The sequence below is a fragment of the Carlito syrichta genome, unplaced genomic scaffold (genome assembly GCF_000164805.1).
Source record: "Carlito syrichta isolate Samal-C Ts95f unplaced genomic scaffold, Tarsius_syrichta-2.0.1 Scaffold301934, whole genome shotgun sequence".
NCBI classification, from domain to species: Eukaryota; Metazoa; Chordata; class Mammalia; order Primates; family Tarsiidae; genus Carlito; species Carlito syrichta.
Window position 1 is genome coordinate 302,851 of NW_007246030.1, and position 20,975 is coordinate 323,825.

The 20,975-nt window shown below is 54.7% G+C and overlaps 1 protein-coding gene across 1 annotated transcript; it reads left to right on the plus strand.

The window, feature by feature from the left end:
- The first annotated feature begins 4,552 nt into the window (after positions 1–4,552).
- Positions 4,553–15,298, plus strand: METRNL (meteorin like, glial cell differentiation regulator). The gene is made up of 3 exons (XM_008055715.2): positions 4,553–4,946; positions 12,979–13,038; positions 14,532–15,298. The coding sequence occupies exons 1-3, from the start codon at positions 4,637–4,639 to the stop codon at positions 14,849–14,851; spliced, it is 690 nt and encodes a 229-aa protein (XP_008053906.1). The 5' UTR covers positions 4,553–4,636; the 3' UTR covers positions 14,852–15,298.
- Positions 15,299–20,975: the final 5,677 nt, after the last annotated feature.

Sequence of the window (20,975 nt, forward strand, 5' to 3'; positions counted from 1 at the left end):
GGGCAGCGGCGCTGGGCCCAGTGTGCGCCGGGCGGAGCCCCCCGCCCCCGCCCGTGAAGGTCAGGCCGCCCTTGGCAGCCGCGCGCGCTGGGCTCGGCGACCCCCCCACCCGCTGTGGCAGCCGAGGACTCTTTTAACTCAAGTGTGACTGCAGAAAGGAGCCCGGCCGCCTGTGCGCGGGCGGGTGCCTCAAGCGCCGCTCAGAAGCGAAGCGCAGGCCGGCAGCCGGCCGTCGGCGAGGCCGTTGCGTGCGGTGAAGTTGGCAGGAGTTTGCAGAGCGCCTGGGACCCGGCTGGCGCGTCTCCTCGGAAGAACTGGGACTACGAATGCCCGTGGGCTTTCGAGTCTGGGGACCCTGGGATGTTTGGGTACCCCGATGGAGTAGGGTCGCCCAAGCCCCTCGGCCCCTAGTCTAATACGACTCCAGTGACAGAAAGCTTATGGGGGTGGGGGAAAGAAGGACGGAGGTGTCACGGGGTTATTCTGAATGAAGCTGGTTTTCCAGAAGGCTGGGGGTTGAGCCGTGCGCTGAGCTCTGCGTCAGCAGGGCGGCCGCTGGTCATCTTGGATGCTCACAGTGCCCAGCTTTTTGAGGAACCACGGCTAGGCTCCACGGGGGAAGGCGTGATGGACTGGGAGACTCACCCCTGGCTCCTGAGAGCCCCAGGTGCTGCCGGCCTTACTGGAGTTTTCTGCCTTCCTGCTGGGAAGAGCTGGTCGGGGGATCTGAGACTGGGCTGAGGGTGGACCGGGTTCTGTGGGAGGGCTGGCCTGGGGAATGCTGGCGCCAGCCGAGCTGGCTGGGAGCCTCTAATGCTGACAGTTCCTCTGGGGCTGCCCTTTTCCCCCCGCCATAGTAATTAAACTCCTGCATGCAGCCTCTGCCTGGTGAATCAGTGCACCCCGAAACCGAGGCCTTGAGTGTTCTGCTTCAGCAGGTCAAAACTAGAAATGTAGCCTTCTGAGCCTGAGTTTCCTGAGGCGGAGTTGGCACCCCTTTCAGAGTGTCAGAGGACTGGGGGCCTGGAACGTAGGGACTGCCTCCTGGAGCCCAGCAGGGGCTGTGGGTGAGTGAGGGTGGGTGGGAGGCCTCCCCTCCACCTCCAGGGGCAGGCCTGCTCCTCCAAACAGGTGTTTGCAGTGGGGGGTGGAGGGCTTTCACCTGGCCTCTTCTTCCCCATGGTAGCTGACTTCCACCTGGTCTTGGACTTTCTCGGAGGGGTCCCTCTCCCAGAGGGCAGAGGGAAGCAGTAGGGGCTGTTGGAGCTGAAGGTATGATCTGGAAAGGAGGTAGGGTCGGGCGACATTTCTGGAGTACGCATATGGCTTCCTTGCTGCTGCTATCAATACGCTTCAGAGATCAGCTGACAGATACTCTCTGTTGAAACCCAGGAATATGCAGGTTTGCTTGCTGACTCCTGGTGTTTATGACTTTTTATGAGTTGTTTCCAAAGCCAGCACAGGGTGGAGCAAGGCTGATATGTGGGGTGGTTTCTGATCCCCTGATAGCAGGGAGTATGCTTTATGGCCGGCCACTCACAGTCACAGGCTTCTGTTTCTAGGTGTTTCCAAGCAATTAAGTAGGAGATTTGGAAATTCCTCTGCCTTAGAGGAGGCGGGATGTCTTTATTTGCCCGTGGCCATAAAGGGGGGCTGTGAACTTTCCCACTGCTATTGGGGGGGTGCATCTCAGGTGCAGTCACATTTGGCTCTGTGGCCTGTCTCTCCTGCAAGGTGGAGAAAGGAAAGATAACTGTCAGCAGAGCCTTTTGGTTTCACTCTTGAGCTAAAGCCCTTCCTGACTTTAATAACAAGGGACCGTCAACTTGGTGACTTGTGCTGTGGTGTGTGTGCTGGCACCACACTGATCCTCAGGGTCCAGTGCTGCTTGCTCCAGTGAGTCCTCTGTTCATGGAGGATTCACCTTCTTTTCCATAAAGTATGCCTACCTGGGTGGAAACCCTTGCTGACTTTTAAAACAAAGCATTCATTCATTCAGTTTATTAATATAAGATCAAACTAGTCTTGTCAGTTTCCTAAAGTTGAATAAAATCGGTTTTGTCTGCACTATAGTTTTATCACAATAGCAGAATGGAGTTGTTTTATGTTTGCTTAGTATGTCACCTGTATCTCAGTGAAAATTGTAGAAAACTGTCGTTCATGACTTTTAAAGATGAATTGCTTTTTTTGTGTGTGTGCAATTCCAGCAATTTGGCATAAGTAGACACTTTTTTCAGGCTTGCCATGGTGCTGGATACTTGGTGGTGAGACAGTTAAGGTGCTAGATGTTCTGGGAGAACCCGGCACAGACCATGAGTCTTTGACTTCACTCAGAGGCCTGCTGAGTCCCAAGCTGAGGGGTGTGTGGTTTTACTTTTTATTTTGTCTGCTTGGGGGTCTACACATCATGTGCTACTGGTTTTCATGTGAAAATTCCTGTGTCGAGGGCCTAGTTGGATTTCCGTTGGCTTTGATATTTTAGAAGGACATGAGAGGGGAGGATAGCAGGCCCTGGGACTGGTGTAGACCATTTTCTTGGTGGGCCAGTGAAGACATTAGGTGATGGGTAACAGGCATCTTATTTCTTCTGTGTCCACCTTCATTTGCTTCCTAGTATTCTTCTTGCTGAGTGTCTTCTGATAGAATGGAGCCAAGGTGCACGTAGTTATGTGTGCAGGTCAGGGTGGCAGCCCCAAGCTCAGGTCTGCCTCCCTTGACAGATGCTTCCCCAAGAGGGCTCCTGCCCGTGCCTGAGCCATGGGTGGAGCCTGTTTGCCTCTCCCCTGCTCAGATGAAGGTGGTGCCACTAGAGGTGCCCAGAGCCTTGAGTAGAAGGGGTCTCTACTCCCTTGACCTTAGATGGGATGGTTTATATGGGAGAGGGTGCTGAGGCTCAGTGCATAGCTGCCCCTGGCATAGCTGCCTCTGGATGGGGAGACAGGAGGGGAGACACACAGCAATGAGGTTTGTTTTGGCTACATAAGAAGAGAGCTGATTATAGTCGTGTGTGTCAGCCACTCACCATTTAGTCTAATTTTCACACAGCTCTGTAATCATGTCTGTCCCCACATACATGTCAAATGAGCGTGTGTGAGTTTTATGGACTGTAATTTGTAAGTCTGTTCTAGGTGTGTGACCCTGGCAGCCGTCTGCTCGTGACCCGGGCCTTTGTGGGGGTGGAAACAGGTCAGGAGGGGGTTCACTCCTTGGCACCTCCCTCTGATGTGGTCCACAGGGTGACTGTACAGCCTGGGCTGCAGCAGCCGCCAGATGAAAAGTGAGGTTTTGGGGGCCCAGAGCGTGAGTCACCAGCGGTAAATGCAAACCATATGTTACATGTTTTCACCTCTGCAGAAAGGGTTTCTGGTAACTCGTTCAGGCCAGGGCTCTGGATTTAACATTGCTTATTTCACATAAAAATCCTAAGAATGTGAGTGAACCTGTCTGAGATCTGATCAGAACCAAATTTCATGTAATAAAACACTTAGTTGAAGTCACTGGTTGAATTCCAGGCCCACTTGGTGGCTGTGAGGTTACCCCGCTTATTTGTGACAAACTGACATTTACATCAAAGTTTCCAGTAGAAGAAGCTTAACGCTTTTAATGCTTTAATTTATTGCAAATGTACCTGTCTCTGCTCATGACCTGCCTCTCCAAAGGTGTAGTGCACTTCACTTAGTCCTATTAGCATTGATTAGGAGTAAAATTAACATGTTCTTACACACTCATCCCCACCCCATCTCCACACTGTGGAGGATGCTTACTTTGCTTTTGTAGCACATCTTGCTTTAGTAATATTTGAGATTATTAAAAAAAAATACAATTGGCAATGCAGGATATTCTGGCTTGGAATTAATGAAAACAGTTATTTTCTTAAGGAAAGTGCAAACATTTATTCACAGTGGCGAGGTGCTAAAAGACAAAACTCAACAAAAGCCCCCTGCCCCAATTGCTAACATTCCTGATTGTTTTAAAAGCTGCTGTCTGGAGCAGGTTGTTATTTATCCTACTTTTGCACTGCATCCATGGCTCCTCCTGGATTTTCACACTCAGGGGGCCTCATTGTTCCTTTATCACGAGCTTCCTGGCCTGTATTTGGTCATCTGGAACTTGACCAAAGTCCTGCTGGTGTGTCCTTGTTATTCTGGAGGTGTCCATCTTTCCTTGGTTCTTACTCCTGTGACCCCATGCCTCCAGCCTCCCTGCTTTAGGGACATTGCTGAGACTCGTTGTCTGGCCTGGGGACCAGTGCCACCTGCATGCGATGGAGCCCTAGCCATTTCATCTTGATTTTGGTGCAGGTGCCCTGAATGGAACTGGGGGAGGGAGGCTGTGCAGAGGCCACTGTTCCCAGGCAGCTGCCCCCTTTTGGGAGTGGGCCCCAAGGAAGCAGGCTCCAGGAAGTTCAGAGGGCACCACTCTGTGGGTGGGGTCTGTGGTCAGTGGCAGTGGGAAGTCTGAGAGTGGTCGTTGTGACATTGTCCTGACACTCACTTGGGACAGGTGTGTGGAGTGGGAGCCTTGGCTCTCTGAGCTGACAAGTGTCCTCTCCTTCTGCAGTGGGCTGACACGTGAGGCGCACAGGAAGGAGGTGGAGCAGGTATACCTGCGCTGTGCGACAGGCACCGTGGAATGGATGTACCCAACGGGGGCGCTCATCGTCAACCTTCGACCTAACACCTTCTCACCTGCCCGCCACCTGACTGTGTGCATCAAGCCCTTTAGGGACTCTGTGGGGGCCAATATTTATTTGCAGAAAACTGGAGAACTGAGACTACTGGTGCGGGATGGGGACGGCAGGCCCGGCCAGGTGCAGTGCTTTGGTCTGGAACAGGGTGGCCTGTTTGTAGAGGCCACACCGCAGCGGGACATCGGCAGGAGGACCACGGGCTTCCAGTATGAGCTGATGAAGCGGCATAGGGCATCGGACCTGCATGCATTGTCTGGTGAGTGGCCTCTGCTGAGGTGGAGGCGGGGGCTGGCATGGGTCGTCAGTCTGGGCAGTGGGTTTCATCATTGGTAGGATCTGTAATCTGCTCGTGTCTCTGATTTCCTCTTGTCCTCTCCTCTGTGAAGATGCCTTGGTGTCTGTGCTTCAGATGTGGTGGGTTTGCCCAGAGAACCTCAACAGGTGGCCAGGAAGGGGGACTCTGGCACCAGTGGAGGGGCCCTCCTTGGGGATATTTGGGCTTGAGGGGGATGTTGGATGTAAAAACTAAACCACCTTTAAAATGCAGCCTTTCAGCTGAGACTGCCTTTAAAAAGACTGGCCACACCTGGTTTAGTGTCCTGAGTGTTTTTGACTTGGAACAGTGACCGTCTCCCGGTGAGTTCTGGGGAAGTACACAACCTCCCCCTGAGGATGGCCACCGTCTGAGCCAGGAGCTGCTTTGGCGGATCTTGGCCCCAGACACACTCCTGCATGTATGGCCTAGTTCTGGCTCCTTTGAAATGGGCGCTTTTACTGTTCAGACTGCCCCGAGCATTGGCTGGGTGTGTTTGGTGTCCACGCCAGCCCCTGAAATGTGAGTTTTGGGTGGGAGCCGAGGCTGAATCACAGCCGGGGCAGTGCAGAGCTATGCTGTCCCAGAGTGCGGGGCTGACTTAGTTTTGGGGGAACCATGTAGATGGGCATGGTGAGAAGGTCACTCCTGGCTCTACTGGGCTCCACAGAACACAGGCGGGGTGGACAGAGTCACACACCTGTGTCCACAGGCTCTCCCTCATGGAGAGAGGACACCAGCAGTGCTGGGAGAGGCCAGAGATCAGGGCAGGAGTGGCCAGGGTCCCTGGGGTACCAAGTGAAGCAAGCTGGGAAAAGAGCCTTCTCCTTGCAACCATCACAAAGTCCTCTTTGGGTAATGACCACATGGATCCGGGGACTTCAGGAGAGTGCTAGAGGGAAGAGTCCTGGGGACTGTGTGGTCAGTGAGGCCTTCACAGGCGGGTTGTGCATGGTGCAGGAAACTGAGAACTGGGCTTTACATTCTCTTTTTTCTTCCTTTGAGATAAGCAGTCGGTTTCCCTGTGTGGTAAGCAGATAGTGGAGGTGCTTTGCGATGTTGCTGGGGCAAGGACACTTCCTAGAACTCAAGGGAAGCCCTTTGTGGAGGGCTGTGTTGGTCTTTAGAAAGTACTGCGGGCAAACACCAGGAGGCTGAGATCCTGGGAGGCATGTGTGGGTTATCTGTGTTGCCTCAGGTTGGGGCAGGGTGGGTCCTGCCTCCTGTACTGTGAGCCAACCCAGGGTTATATCTTTTGGGGATACCCCGGCCAGGCTCAGGCTGTACCCTGCTGCTGGCGGGGCCTAAGTGTGTGGGGAAGCCCTTGTGCAGCAAGGTCACTATGTTGGCTCTATGGGCAATAAGGTCACCTTATGGGGCTCTGCCTGGTCCATGTGGGGACTTGGGAAGGTGGAAGCTTCGTTCATCTAGGCTACAGCTCTGCTAGCAGGTTCCAGGGGGCTGTTACGGTAGTAGCTGGTCAGGTGGATGATCACAAGAGTCAGCTGTCATCACAGTTCAGTGGAGTCACTGGCATTGAGTGGGGCAGGGGCCAAGGGGCTATCTCACAGGACACCCCAACCCAGAAACTGATCCAGCCCACAATGTCAGCAGTGCCCAGGTGGAGACACCTGGTGGGTGGTGGTGGTGAGGGGTGTCCATCTCCAAGAATAATATAATCACCACATTTGAGTGAATCAAAGATTTCTTTGGGGAAAAACCAGTCCTACTAGGATGTGAAACATACACAACCCTCCTGAATGGAATCTTCATTTTATTGTTCTGTGTTCTTGGCCCAGATCAGTTTTCAGTCTCTCCCTGAAATCTCTGAAGTCTTTCTTAAACTGAACTGGCCTGTTAGAGAACTTGTGGGTAGGACTGCCTGCCCATGGGCTCCCAACTGCCTGTGTGCTCCTGATGGCCCTGTGGGCCTGGCTCAGCCACTGCAGGGCTGGAAGCTGATGTAAGCCCAGCCGTGCCGTGGTTGATTGGATGCTGATCACAACTTTGACCACAGCAGCCTTTTTCATGGTCACTGCTGGTGAGGGGCAGGGCCGGGAGGAGGGGATGCCAGCCTCCTTTATGGGGGTCCTAGAGATAAACTCACAGTAAAAACAGAATCTGGAAAAATCTGAGCACCAAGTTGGGTCTTTCTAAGCAGAGGCAGAAGTGCTGGGCTGGATATTAGGAACTTGTGAACATTCCTTCTGCTGATTAAACTGTTGATTGGTGTTGGAGACGCTGGTCACATGCTCTCTGGCCTGAGCTTTGCTCTGCTTGTGCCATGTGCTCTTAAAGTGGCTGCAGCCTGGTCACAGGCACTGCTGTGTACCGCTGAACATCTGAATTTTGCACGGCTGATTTTTGGTGAAAAATTGAGGTTGCTGGTTGTAATTGAGATGATTCTAACAGAGCCTGTGACTCACCCTTAGGAGAAGACCATCTCTCCCATCTCTGAGGCAGGCTCTGTGGCCTCTGGGCCCCGAGTCCATGTGTCCAGGCCGGGTGATGAGCAGGTTTAGGAGAAGCACATGGGAGTTGGTGGTTGAACTGTTGTGAGTTTCTATGGGGAACAGGGAGGTGGTAACCCTTCATGCAGAGTGACTTCAGCCATGGCAGGTCAGTATGGGCATATGTGGGTCCCGTGCTTATCTGTCTGTGTGCTTCCTGGATCCATGGGGTCCCACACAGGGTGGTGGCCCCATGGGTATCAGGCTAGCTTGGGGGCCCAGCCTTTGCTCTGACTTATGAGACAAATGCTGGGGGTTCCCTCATTACCCCACCACAGACACCTGCCTAGCCCCGGGGTGTCTGTCTGAATCAAGCCTGCAGTGATTTCTGGTGATTTTATGGCAGATACATGCCAGGGGTAGCACAGACATGCAAAGGCTGTCAGAATGTGGGATGGGGACCCAGACTGAGATGTGGGGGGATGGGAGGATCTGGGAGCTGCCTGGCACCTCCCAGAAACAGGCACTGATGCCTGCCCACCTAGATGGTCCTCCAGGGCCCTTCCGAGAGAATCTCCCTCTCCTGATGGCCGAGACACAGGAGGGACAGGGAGGCGGATGCGTCTCCCCTCCTGGGGCATTGGTCTTTCATCAGGGGACGGGCCCCTAAGCCTTTAATGCCACAGGAATGGGTGCGTAATGTGGAATGTCAGTGCCGGCCATCTGGCAGCCGTGACGTGTCCCCTGGGCCAGGCCTGCTCACGGCCAGTGCTGTGGTCTCCTTGTCTCCTGTCTTGGCTCATGGCAGTTGTAGGAGACCTGATGGAGGCTGGGTCCAGGTTGCATTGCCCACTGAGCTGAGGTGCGTGCCCTTGGCCTCATTCATGGCTGTCCTGCAATCTCACTCATGAATCACATGGTCTGGTTTGTACTCACTTGAGAGGGCAGAGGCTCTGTAACTGGAGTCTGGATACTAGGGGTGTGTGTGTGTGTGTGTATGTGTGTGTGTGTGTGTGTGTGTGTGTGTGTGTGTCTCATGCTCTGGCATTGCATAATCTGCTTCCTTGAATACACTGAGATGCACCAATAGACAAGAAAAGATCCAACAGAGGGGCACAGATGGGGATCAGGCAGGAGGTGACCCAGACCTGAGGACTTGGGATTTGACCCTGGGCCTGCCACCTCCAGGGGCCTTGCCAGGCACTTGAGGACCCTGCATGCCTTCCTGTAACATGGAGGACATCTGGTGGGATGGCATCGGGGGTGAGTGAATGGGGCAGCTCCAGGCTGTGTCCAGACCTGTGCTGAGGGCTCGGCAGGCCCAGCCATGGGTTGTGTGGGGCCTTCCCTGGGCCCAGCACATTTGGAAGCAGGTACTACCAGGGTCCCCAGTGGTGAGGGATGTGGGTGGCAAGAAGGATTAGGGGCTCTATTCTGGGGAACAGAGACAGGGGCAGTCCATGTGGGTTCCAGAATTCTGTTCTTCAACCTCTCCCAGGGGCCATTAGTCAGGTGCTCCTGCTTGGACACCTCTGTGCTTGGGACTTGGAGTTTAATTCCTGTGTGAGGTGAGCAGGCATACAGGGAGTGGGGTGGCAGCATTTCAGATGCACAGCCGGAGGGGAGGAGAGTGCCATGATACTGGTCACAGACACATAGCAGTTACTTCATTGCTGGCTTGCAGGGATGCTAGGTCCTCTAGTGTCTCCAGGACCTCCTGTCCCCTTTACAGCCTACCCTGTGGCTGAGCCTGTGGGTAATGACCAACTCGGTGGGTACCGATCCCTTGCTGACCAGCTTCTTCCAGGAAACTCAGGGTTTGGGGAAAGCCTTGATGGGCATGAGAAATGGGTGGAAAGTTTAGAAATGAAAAATAGGCCTCACTATTTCTTGGGCACAGAAAAGGAGAGGGATTGATCTTACTCTGACACACCCATCTCTTCCATCATCTGGTTTCCTGCCTCAGTGGCTTCTTCAGACCATGGTAATTACTCTGTAATTATTGTTCATCTTCACCAACTCTCGACTGGTAGGGAGGAAGGGTGTGGCCTCTGCTGGCTTCCTCCCTGGGAAGAGGGAGGAAGGCTGACAGGGAGGGACTGTGAGCCTGACACCCCCCAAGGTCAACTGGGCCACAACCCGAGGCTTGGAGTTGGCTGTGCATGGGTATTGGCCATCAGAGGAGCCTCAGAAACTTGGCCTCCTCTCCCCTGAGCTCACTCCCTGCCCACCTCCCACTGTTCATGGCTCCCCTGAAAACACTGCATCCATCCTATCACTGACTGAGTGGGGGACCCAGGGCCGTCATCATGGGAGGCTTTCCCTTTGGAACTTGTGTGGGTCCACCCTATCTTCCATACCTGGGCAGTCCTGCAGAACCAGCATTTGTCTGTTCATCCATCTGCAAACCTCTCCTTGGAACCAGCTAGTCCTACTTTCACTCATGGACATGGCCTCCTGTCTACACCTGCCATCTGTACCTGCATCCCCATGGTGGATCTATTTGACTGTGTTTTCTTTCTTTTTCATTCAGTGCATGTTATGCCCATTCCTGCATGAGCTTCCTGAGATGCCCATGCCCCAGCCCTCCTCTCCAGAGGATGGACAGAATTCTACCCCTTGCCCATCCTCCCAGGCCCCCTGAAACTGGATGCAATGCGTCCATGACCAGTGCATTCCACAGCCTTTATGAGCCCAGCTCTGATTAATAATTGTTTCCAGACTGTGCCCTTGAAATCCATGCTCCATGAAGGTGACCTGCACATTGTGGAGCTCAGAATCAGAGAGGGACATCTCCAGGGTGATGCTTATTAGTTCAGCTGTCGATGGTGTTGGCTCCTGGAGACCTCTGGTGGGTGGGACAGCTGACCACCTTTATGGGTTCACACCCTCTGCCAGCAAGTGCATGCCAGGGCAGATGAGGGGGTGTCTCCTTCTCAGCATCCCCCAAGGTCCCAGGCCCGTGTCTCACAGAGAGAAGCTCTAGGGCTTGGTGACGCTTGCATGCCCAGGCCTGGGTGTTGGACACTGTGCCTGGCTACCTGCTGGCCCCCCGTACTGGGGTGGGTTACCAGGTGTATGGCTGTGTTTGCCTTTGCATGGGGCAGGTCCCGCTCATCTCACCGATCTTGGAACCTGAGGTTGGTTCTGGGCAATGTGTGCAGATCCCACCATCCACCTACTTGTTTAAGGGCCATGTGACCTGGGGCCCTCTGGCTGCTGTGTCTGCTTTGCTGAAGGTGCCACTTGGGGAGGGGACCCGTGAGGGAGACCCTGGTCTCAGGGCCTCTGGGCTCATTGGCACCAGGCAGGGGTGGCCAGGATGGAGGGTCTCACCTGCTCCGAATAAAAATGCTGCCTGAAATTTGAGTCTGCCCAGATGCCCTCGGTGCTGCCCAGTGCCCTTTCTGTCATTCGCTGACACATGCCACCAGCCTGTCTGTGCTGCTGGACTCTGTTCAATGTGTATGTCTGCGTCAGGCCTGGCCTGGGCTGTAGGCCATTGGCAAGCAGGGTGGGGGTCCACAAAGGTGCATTAAGAGCCATAGGTGGGCCATACCCCCAGAACCCCCCAGGAGATCCCTGGACCACCAGGCAGTTTCAGGGTTGGGGGTCAGGTGGCTACCATGGTGGTTGGTGGTGGTGGGGTGCAGTGTGAGCCATGTGAATGTTGGCAGGAAAGGGCAGGGTGCTGGGGGCCCATCTTGGGTGGGGCCTGAGGGGATCCAGTCACATACATGGCCTCCCAGGGGTCTTGCTGCAGCCATGCCCAGTCAGCAGAAGGCTCCAGAATGTGGAGCTGGGTGGGGGAGATGCTGACTTGGTCCTCTCTTCTCGAAGGGCTGGCCTGGCCTGGCCCTGGAGGCACCCAACAGGTTGTTCTTGTTCTGCCACTTCTTCTGATAACTTCATGGAAGCAGGTAGTGGGTGGGCCGGTGAGTCAGGCACCACTGAGCCAAGAGTGCACCCTCCCCTGCCCTATGGAAGTGCTGGTCTCCTCTCCAGGGGCCAGGATGATGTGGCAGGGCCCAGTCACGCACATCCATGCTGAGGGGTCTGCAGAGACCTGTGCTTGCCCAGGACACCGCAGATGCCAGCATCTTGTCTCTGATCTCTGCTGACTCTGTGTGTGAGACCTGAGGGGACCCATAGTTCCTGACCCCAGAAAGCCTCTTTGAGTTCCTGTGCCTGGCAATGCTCTGCCTATTTGCTGTGGCCGAGCTGTCAGACACATGCAGTGCCCTATCCCCAAGAGTCCCTCGTCACTGGCACCCCCAACTGGTGTCTGCACAGCCACTCCCCAGGTGATATAGCTCAGCCCAACACCAATGGCCAGAGGTGTGTGCAGCATCCATGTCTCTGGGCCTGTCCCAGTTCTTGGCCAGGGACGCTATGGAGCCTTTAGAATGTGAATCAGCTGAGGAGAAATGTGTGTCATTGAGACCTCATGCCTCAAAGTTTCTATTGAGTTAAAAGAATTGGGGCCCAAACCTAGAAACTCAGAATAGGTGAGGCAAGGCCTTAAAGAGTGCAGTAAGAGCAAATGATACAATTGAACTTCCCAAATTCATGCCTGAGTGTCGGGTGTTGTGGAATGTGAGCTTCTGTCCCCAGCAGCTTGCCCATTAGGAACTGGGGTGAAGGGCAGGGTGAGCCTGAGTTCCAGGAGGCTATTGGGCAAGTCTTGGTGGGTGGGGCTTGTTCTGAGGAGCGGCACCTTCTGGGTTCTTGGAGGAAGCCAGGCCCCCAGGGCTAGGGGATCCTGGGGGCGGCCCTTCAACAGTGCTCAGGGTGTGCACCTTATTCCAGGGCTGGTGGCATCAGGGGAATGGGCTGAACTGGCCCTGACCTGGACTCCCACTACCGGAATGAGGTCCCACCCGCGATGGGCACACACACCTCCCTGAACGTGGATTCCTTTTGCTGGGTCTTGGCTTCATTTGTCCTTCTGAGCAACACCTCCTTTTGGGATGTGACCTGCTTTTGAGTTGCAGCTGTGGATTAGATCTGGGAACATGGGCAGCCTGAAGTACAAGGGTGTCTGCTCTCTCAGGAGCAGGTGAGGAGAAGGTCCCAACATTTCAAGGTGTGGATGTGGAGATGAAGTAGGGGACATGATTTCAGTTCAGCTGGGGATTGGCTTTGTGTTTGTGACCGGCACGTAGAAGCAACGTTTGAGTGGAGTTGTTACTCCTCTTGCACGCCTACACAGACCAGGTTAGTGGGGAGCGAGACCCCTCTCAGACTGAGGTCTGGGATGCAGTGGGATCCAAAGGTCTTACTATTACAGCCACAATGTAAGTGCTTTTGGCTGAGGCTGCACTTTCTGTCTCTTGTTCTGCTGGGCCCCTCCAGAGGCTAGGCCCTGATGCACCTGGACATGGTGTCGACCACAGAGGTGCTGCAATGTGGGCATACCCCTGACAGTGCTTTGCTGAGTCTCATGAACCTCTGTGACCATGGCTGGCAATGTCCCAGGACCTGCCATGTCCATACTGCCTCCTGACCATGTTTCCTCTCCACAGCCCCATGCCGCCCCTGCAGTGACACCGAGGTCCTCTTAGCTGTCTGCACCAGCGACTTTGGTGAGTGTCTGCCTTTGCAGCTTTTTTCTCTCGTGTTCAGGGTTCCTGCTACGTGGAGCCATGCTCGTGCATATGTCTTGGGCTCTTTGGGCCCGGGAGAGTATTCCAGGGTTGGCGTCAAGCCCTTCTGACAGGGTGCCGTGTTGAAAACCTGCCCACCCCCGCAACCTAATACCACTTGAAGTCACAGGAAAAGGTGTTTTCCTTTCTGTGCACTGAAGTGGGTTTGTAGCCTTGAGACAGGGACTCTGTGTATACACATGTGCGTGCACACGCACGCACACATAGCTGGGATTATCAAGCATTTTCCCATCTTGCAAATGAGACCATTGCTGTCTGTAAGGACCCTTCAAGTCAGTGGTTTTCTACAACTCTCCTCTTGTAAGTGCTTGGGAAACATGGTTTTGCCAGCAGCTGGGGCATCCTGGTTTTGGCCTCACCCCATAGCTTCTACCACTCCTTGTTCAAGGTCCCTGGTGGTGTGGTGGCTCTGGGAGGTGTTTTGAGGCCCTGAGGCACTGGTGAACTCAGAGCTGAGGTCCAAGGGATGCAGGCCTTCTGCTTGTGACGTTTTCACAGACACTCTCAGGGAAAGGCTTGGACTCTGCTCACTGAATCGCTGCTACAGCAGTGGTCGTGGGAAGCCAGGGTCTAACTGGCTCTGAGCATCTTCTACCGAGCTCCAAGGACAGCTACGTGATGGGTTGTGGAGGCTCCTCATTTCTCTGCTTTCAGGAGGCCCAGCACAGGGTCAATGGCTGGACGGTGGTCTCTGAGCATAGCTCTGAGCTGCCCCAGGCCTGTTCTGCCTCTGATCCTCACCCTCTCCTGTGAGCCTTCCACATCCCCTCTGCTCTGAGCCGCCCTGTGTCCATCTGATCAGGACACACAACTGCAGAAGGATCTTACATATCAGCTGTGCTGACTTTTCTTGTCTTGTTCTTCCTTGAAAAACTGATGCACTAGCCGGGCTTGGTGGCTCAGCCTGTAATTCCGTGCTTTGGGAGGCTGAGGTGAGTGGATTGCCTGAGCCCGCGGGTTCGAGACCCACCTGGCGAGACCTCATCTCTACAATAAATCAAAAATTAGCTGGGCATGGTAGAGCGCGCCTGTAGTTCTAGCTATTGAAAGGCCGAGGCGGAAGGATCGCCGGAGCCCAGCAGGTTGAGGCTGCGGTGGCTGGGAGCAGCCACTGCACTCCAGTCTGGGTGGCAGAGTGAGACTCCAACTCAAAACAAAAACAAAAACAACCAAAAAGAAAAACTGATGTACTGTGTGGTTTTTATGTTCTGTTTACCCCCATGTACATGTCTGACCCTTGGCAAAAAGAACACCCATGTCCCTGACAAAGTATCTGGGAGAACCCCTTGGCTTCTGTTTAAACCTTCTGTTTAAATTGCACTTTTTCTTGAGAACTTCTTCTCAGGTTTGTGATTTAGCTCCTGGTTCCAGTGCCCTTGGTCATTCCTGTCTCCATTTCCTTCTCTCTGCAGTGGTCCGAGGCTCCATCCAGAATGTCACCCACGAGCCAGAGCGGCAGGAGTCAGCCATCCACCTGCATGTTAGCAGACTGTACCGGCAGAAAAGCAGGGTCTTCCAGCCAGTGCCTGAGGGTGGCGGCCACTGGCAGGGTCATGTCACAACGCTGCTGGAGTGTGGTGTGCGGCCAGGGCATGGCGATTTCCTCTTCACTGGCCACATGCACTTTGGGGAGGCACAGCTTGGCTGTGCCCCACGCTTCAAGGACTTCCAAAGGATGTACAGGGATGCCGAGGAGAGGGGGCTGAACCCCTGTGAGATTGGCATGGAGTGACTGCAAGGGCTGCAGGGAACCACCCTCTCTCTCTTGATGAACCATGTGGCTGCAATGGAAGTTGAGCCCTTGTGGGACCGCAAGCTGGGAACCCCACACTTGGGGTGTAGGCCTGGCCCTGGGCTCGGCAGTGGAGGCTCACATCATGTGCAACTCCACAAGCTCCCTACCAAGGATGCCTTGGCCAATTGGAAATGCTGTAAAATGCAAACTAAGTTATTATATATATTTTTTTGTAAAAAAGAAATGTCCATAGGAAACAAACTCTGATGTCTTAAAATGCCTTAATGTGCCATTTAATGTTGCTCTTTAAAACCGTTTTAAATCACTGCATTTGGCCTGGTGTGTGAGGTGAGTGCTGGGCTATCACGCACAGTGGACGGGCCGTGAGGCCTCAGTACCCTTCAGGGTTGTTATTCTTAGGATGGAAATTTATGGAGCCAAATACTTGTGTGTGTGTGTGTGTGTGTTTTCTCCCTCCCCCATTTGTTTTTAAAGAATTAGCTTTGCCAGCTGTGGTCCTTTCCGGGTTGCAGGTTTCCATTCCAGAGAATAAAGACCAGGATCTGACCAGCCAGTGGTGAATCTGTCTTCCCCAGCCAGGCACCCGTAGCCCTGCTGTTTGGGTCTTGCGGGACACAGTTCAGAAGCCACTCTCCTTAGCGGTATGCCTTCCTCCTGCTGTATGACCATCCCTGGCACCTGCCTGCCCCCTTCCCATTAGCCCAAGTCCTGCCCTTTGACCCAAGCCTCCCCAAAGTGAGCCCATGGTGAGTCTCTGGACATCCAGGCTCTGGCATGGACCTGAATCAGTGTTCTCTGTATCCTCAGAGGATAAATGAATTTTCTGTGGCTTCTGTAACAAGTCACGAATCGGGGCTGAAGGAACACTCACTGTTCTGTGGCCCTGAGGCCAAAACCAAGATATGGGCAGGGTCAGGGCCCACTCCTTCTGGGGGATCTGGGGAGGATCCTTGCTGCCTCTTGCTCCCTCTTCTGGGGCCTTCTGGTGTCTTTGGGTTGTGGCTTCAGCACTCCAGCCTCTGTCTCCAGGTTACACAACTTCTTTCCATGTGTCTGTGTCTGGATTTCCCTCTTGTGAGGACACCAGTCTCTGGACTTAAGGTCCACCCCAGTGACCTCATCTTAACCTGATTACATCTGCAGACCCCATTTCTAAATAAGGTCATATTCAAAGGTTCTGGGTGGACATGAAATTTTGGGGGAACACTGCACCCCTGGGGTTGTCCTTAACCAGACCTGAGCCTGTATCCTCATTTATGAATCAGGTGGTTCCTCCTATGCAATCACTGAGACCAGAGAGGGTCTGGGAGCCTACATGGTCAATGAACACCATGGCGACCTCACCAAGTGCTCAAACAATTTTCTCAGGTGCGTGCCTGCACAGGCGTGCTCTGACTCAGGTGTGCTCCAGCTCAGGTATATGCCGGTTCAGATGTGTGCTAGTTTAGCCATGCTCTGGTGCAGGTTGGCTGGCTCAGGTGTGCTCTGGCTCAGTATGTGCCAATTCAGGGGTGCACTAGCTAAAGTGTAACCTAGTTTAGGTGTGCACTGGCTCAGTTGTATGTCAGCTCAGGTGTGCTCTGGCACAGGTTATACTAGTGCAGGTTGTGCTGGCTCAGGTGTGTGTTAGTTTAGTAGGTTATGCTGGCTCAGGTGTGCTGTAGCACAGGTACGTATCAGCTCAGGTGTGCACTGGCTAAGGTGTGTACAAGTATAGATGTGCACTGCCTCAGGTGTATGTCAGCTCGGGTGTGCTCTGACTCAGTTGTGCTTTGGCACAGGTTTTGCTGGTGCAGGTTGTGCTGGCTCAGGTGTATGTCAGCTCAGGTGTACTCTGACTCAGGTGTGCTCTGGTGCATGCTGGCACAGGTCTGTAGGCTCCCACAGGTCACAACAAGAAGCAGGTGCTTGTGGGTTCAGACATGACACGGCAGGGCGGGAGCTGGGTAGGGTCCCACTGTGGCTGACGATTACAACACCTGCTGCCAGCAGCACATGGTGTAGCACAGGTGCCAAGCCCACAGCAGAAGGAACTGAACCTGCTACTGGTTAGAAAAGCACCTCAAGCCTGGGTGTCCTGGGCCAGTTCCAATGGGCGCTGACTAGCAGGAGGAGGCTGCAGAACATGCACGGCGTGTTTCTGATTGACAGCCTCACCTTGGCTGTGGGATGCTGGGGTCTGCCCAGAACTTGGTCCTGAGTGCCAACATTGGTGAAGAGTAAAGGCCGCTCCTGGGAGACTTTGGCTGTTTAAGAGGTGCCTGGGGGCTGGGCTCAGTGGCTCAGCCTGTAATCCCAGCACTTTGGGAGGCTGAGGCTAGTGGATTGCCTGAGCCTGAGGGTTCGAGACCAGCCTCGGCAACTTGGTGAGACCTCTTTTCTACAATAAATAAAAAATTAACCGGGCATGGTAGTGTGCACCTGTAGTTCCGGCTACTTGGAAGGCCGAGGCGGAAGGATCACTGGCAAGTCAACGCTGGGGGGGCTGTGAGTGTGCTCCTGGGCAACAGAGTGAGACTCCAACTCAAAAAAAAAAAAAAAAGTGTCTGGAGTGGGGGCCTTTTGGCCCAGATTCTAGGGGAGAACAGGTGTCCAGATTGGAGGTGTCCTCTCTGGGATGGAGACAGGAGGAGTCCAGGAGGCTGTCATAGAGGATACAGACCCTGTCTGTGGGAGGACCCTGAAGGTGGGTGCCTGGTATCTCACACAGGAGACTCACTTCATGTAGATGTGGGCTTAGCACCTTGCCTGAGCCTCCCTAGGGCTGGGGCTGTTGGGTGTTAGAAGGAAGTAGAGGGTCTATGGTTCCAATGAGCGCTGTGCCCACCTGCCTCCTGGAGCCTCCCATGGGTGCCAGAGGCCATTGTGCACCAGGCCTACTCTCTCTGAGCACAGCTCCAGTCTCCTGCTTCTCCAACAGTGAATCCTTCTTCCCACACCCACCAGAGGGGTCAGCACTTGGAGGGTCTCCAGAGGGGGTTTCTGGGTGACTTGCGGTGGTCTCAGTCATACAGGCTTAGTGCTCTCAGGGCTGCACTGCCTCCTGAGGACCCCTGATATCCACACAGCACAGTGTCTTCAGTGAGGCTGTCACCATGAGGTGAAGTACCTTTTGGGGCTTCACCCAGAGGTGGAAGGGGAAGTGCACATGTGCTTCTGCTGAGCTGCAAATGCACCTCTCCCCTCGCATTTCTCCCATCACCCTTTCCCCCTGCAGCCCACTGATGTCAGGGCATCCCTCTGTTTCCTATCCCTGCTGCCCTTGCCATCATTTGGTCTCAAGTACTTGGCACAGAGCCCATCTCATGCCATCTTTGGGGAAGGCCTGCCACGTGCTGGACCTGGGTTCTGCATTGTGGCACCTCCCAGAGGAACTGGGGTAGCTGGACTGCAGGGACAGGGCCACATATTTAGCTGGGATCTGGCCACAGCCACATCTGCCTGCTGTGGCCTATTGGGATCCTGGGAGCCTCAAGAGCTGTGTCCCTGTCCCAGCCTTCCCAGCCTTGCGTGTGGTGTCACACGTTGCACTGCCCCAGGCAGGATGTCTAGGCCAGCCCAGCTGTGCCCTGTAGGCACCAGACCCTTTCTTTTGCTGGACTGGATGGGGCAGTGGGGGCAGGGTGCCTGCTCAGCCCTGGACTTGCTCCTGTAGGCACTGTGCCATCAACATAGACCCACTAACCTTCTGCCAAGAAGAGAGGCAGAGTGGGGCAGGGGGAGATTCAGGACTCAGTTCTAATGTGAGAGTAAAGGTGGGCTTCTCAGGGGAGGTAGGAATGAGCCATACCTGGAGGTTTCAAGATGCTGACTGACATCTGGGAGTGGCTCCTGGATTGTTCTTGTCCTCTTTCCTCTGCAGGACGCCCCTGCCCACAGATCTGTACCTCTAGCTCCTCTCTGAGAACTTGAGGTCATGACCTTGCCTGTCCCCAAGGGTGACCTCCACACCCAGCCCTGAGGATGCCCTTGGCTGGGGCTTTCAGGGGGCACTGATGTGGGCAAACCAAGAGGGAAGGGTGTCCTTTTGGGGCGGGCCTGGTGGACATGGGAGATGCTGCATGGGCCGGGCCCTGGAATCCTGGGTCATTGCTGGTGCAGGGGTGCCCAGTTCACTGGGCTTTGCCCCCATGGAGGGGGTTTCTCATGAAGGCAAGGAAGCTGGACTCAGGGTGCAACACCCCTGAGGGCCACGGGAAGGGCTGTTGGAGCAGGATTGTGGCCTGTTCTCACCAAACATAATCCTCTCCGCATCATGTGCAGCTCCTTGTCCTCCAGGGTGACCCCCTATCCTGCCTGCAAGGTCTGAGGGTGGCCAAAATGTTCCCAAGACAAGGTGAGGCCCCAGGAGTCCTTGGGAGTCACAACTTCTCCCAGTAGCTTTATATCTCCTTATTCCCCCATAAGGTAAGTATGCATGGGAAGGTACCTCCAGGCCCCAGAAGTGGGGACTGCCCCTCTCTGCCGCCCTTTTTCTTCACCTGACCTCCTCTCTCCACTTGTCCTTTCCCTCTAGCAAGCCCTGGGGGTTTTCTAGGAGCTCTCTGGATAGAAGGGGAGCATCTCTGCAGCCCTGGCCTGCTTGTAGGGGCCAGGCTTCCTTCCCTTGGGTGGGTGGGCCGTGTCTGATGACTCTGAGAGATGCCTGTGCTGAGTGCTGTGAGAGCTGCAAATGCCGGCCCATGGGCATTGCGACTCAATTTCCTGCTTCTGATGGGACTAGCTTAAGCCTTGGCACATGCAGGCAATATCAGATTGCACACAAATGTGGTCAGTGTTCATGTGTGTCTCTGGGTGTGTGTGTGTGTATGCCTGCTGTGTGCGAGTGTGTGCATGTATGCGTATGTCTGTATGTGTGCTTGTGTGTCTGTACACGAATACATGTGTGTATGCTTTCATGTGTGCATGTGTGTGCATGTGAGAGACGTGACATCAGCTGGAACACTGGGGTGGCAGGGACAGTCCTGACTTACCCCCATTCTCAAGATGACCTCGTCTTGTCCACAGAACCAGCCCTCTGCTTCTGGGCTGTCATGTGAGTGGATCCTTCTCAACTGTGAGGGCTTGGAAGTACCTGTGGCTTTGGAAGGAAGCTGGTTGTGGGGGGACTTGGAACTGAGTGGCTGGGGTTGCAGAACTGGGTCCCCAACTCCTCCTGGGCCATACCTGCCAGGGAAGACTCAGCTGTCAGTCCCATGGGTGAAGGCAGGAGCTGCTTGTTAGTGTGACAGCTGCCCCCGAGGATCTCCACCTCACTCACTGGTTACACTGTTTAAACACCAAGCTAGTGCGATGGGAACTGGCTGGTGGGGATGGACCCCAGCTAGGCTTTTCGCCTCCTCTGCAGAGTGCGGTCCCAGGCATGTCCATGCAGGCGGGGATTCCCGAGTTAACTAGTGCAGTGAGTCATGTTCAGCCCCTGCCATCCCTCATTCTCAGTCATCCCCTTTCTGCTGCTCCATATGGTTATAGTTGGTGAGGGTCCCCACAGGAGCTCATGAGGCCCTGGGGTCTCCTCCCCCAGTGATTCGCCTGCCACACCCTGAGGGAGGTCTGAAGTTCGAGGCGCATCCCAGGTCCTCAATGGGGGCATTACTCCATTCAGTAACACCTGTGTAGAGGCCAGAAGGTGGGTAACTCACAGGGAAAAGAAGTAGTGGGAGGGACACGGGGTCCAGTGTCTGTGGAGCTGCCATTGCACGTTGGGGTTGGGGTGAGCAGAGGCCCAGGGAAGCAGCCTCCAGGATCTGGAGACCTGTCCTGGGGAGGATGCCAGATGCTGTCCCCGGGGCCACTCACGGCCCTTCTGGAATTTTCTGCTCCTGTGACCTCAGCCTCTTCCTCCCTCTCCTGGAAGGCCCCAACACCCCCTCTCCCCGTGCTGCCCCACTTCTTCCCCAGTCGTCCTCCTTCCCCACCCCTCTCCCCTGCGTAACCCTCCCCAGGTCTTCCTACCAGGATGTCTGCCGAGATGAGATGTGGGTCTTGGTCTTCCACAAAGACTGAGTCCTGGGGGAGTGCAGGTCCTTGGTGGCTGATGCATGCCAGAGCCCACTTCACAGTGGGAGGGTGTGTGTGGAGGCAGGGAGAGTTCAGCAGG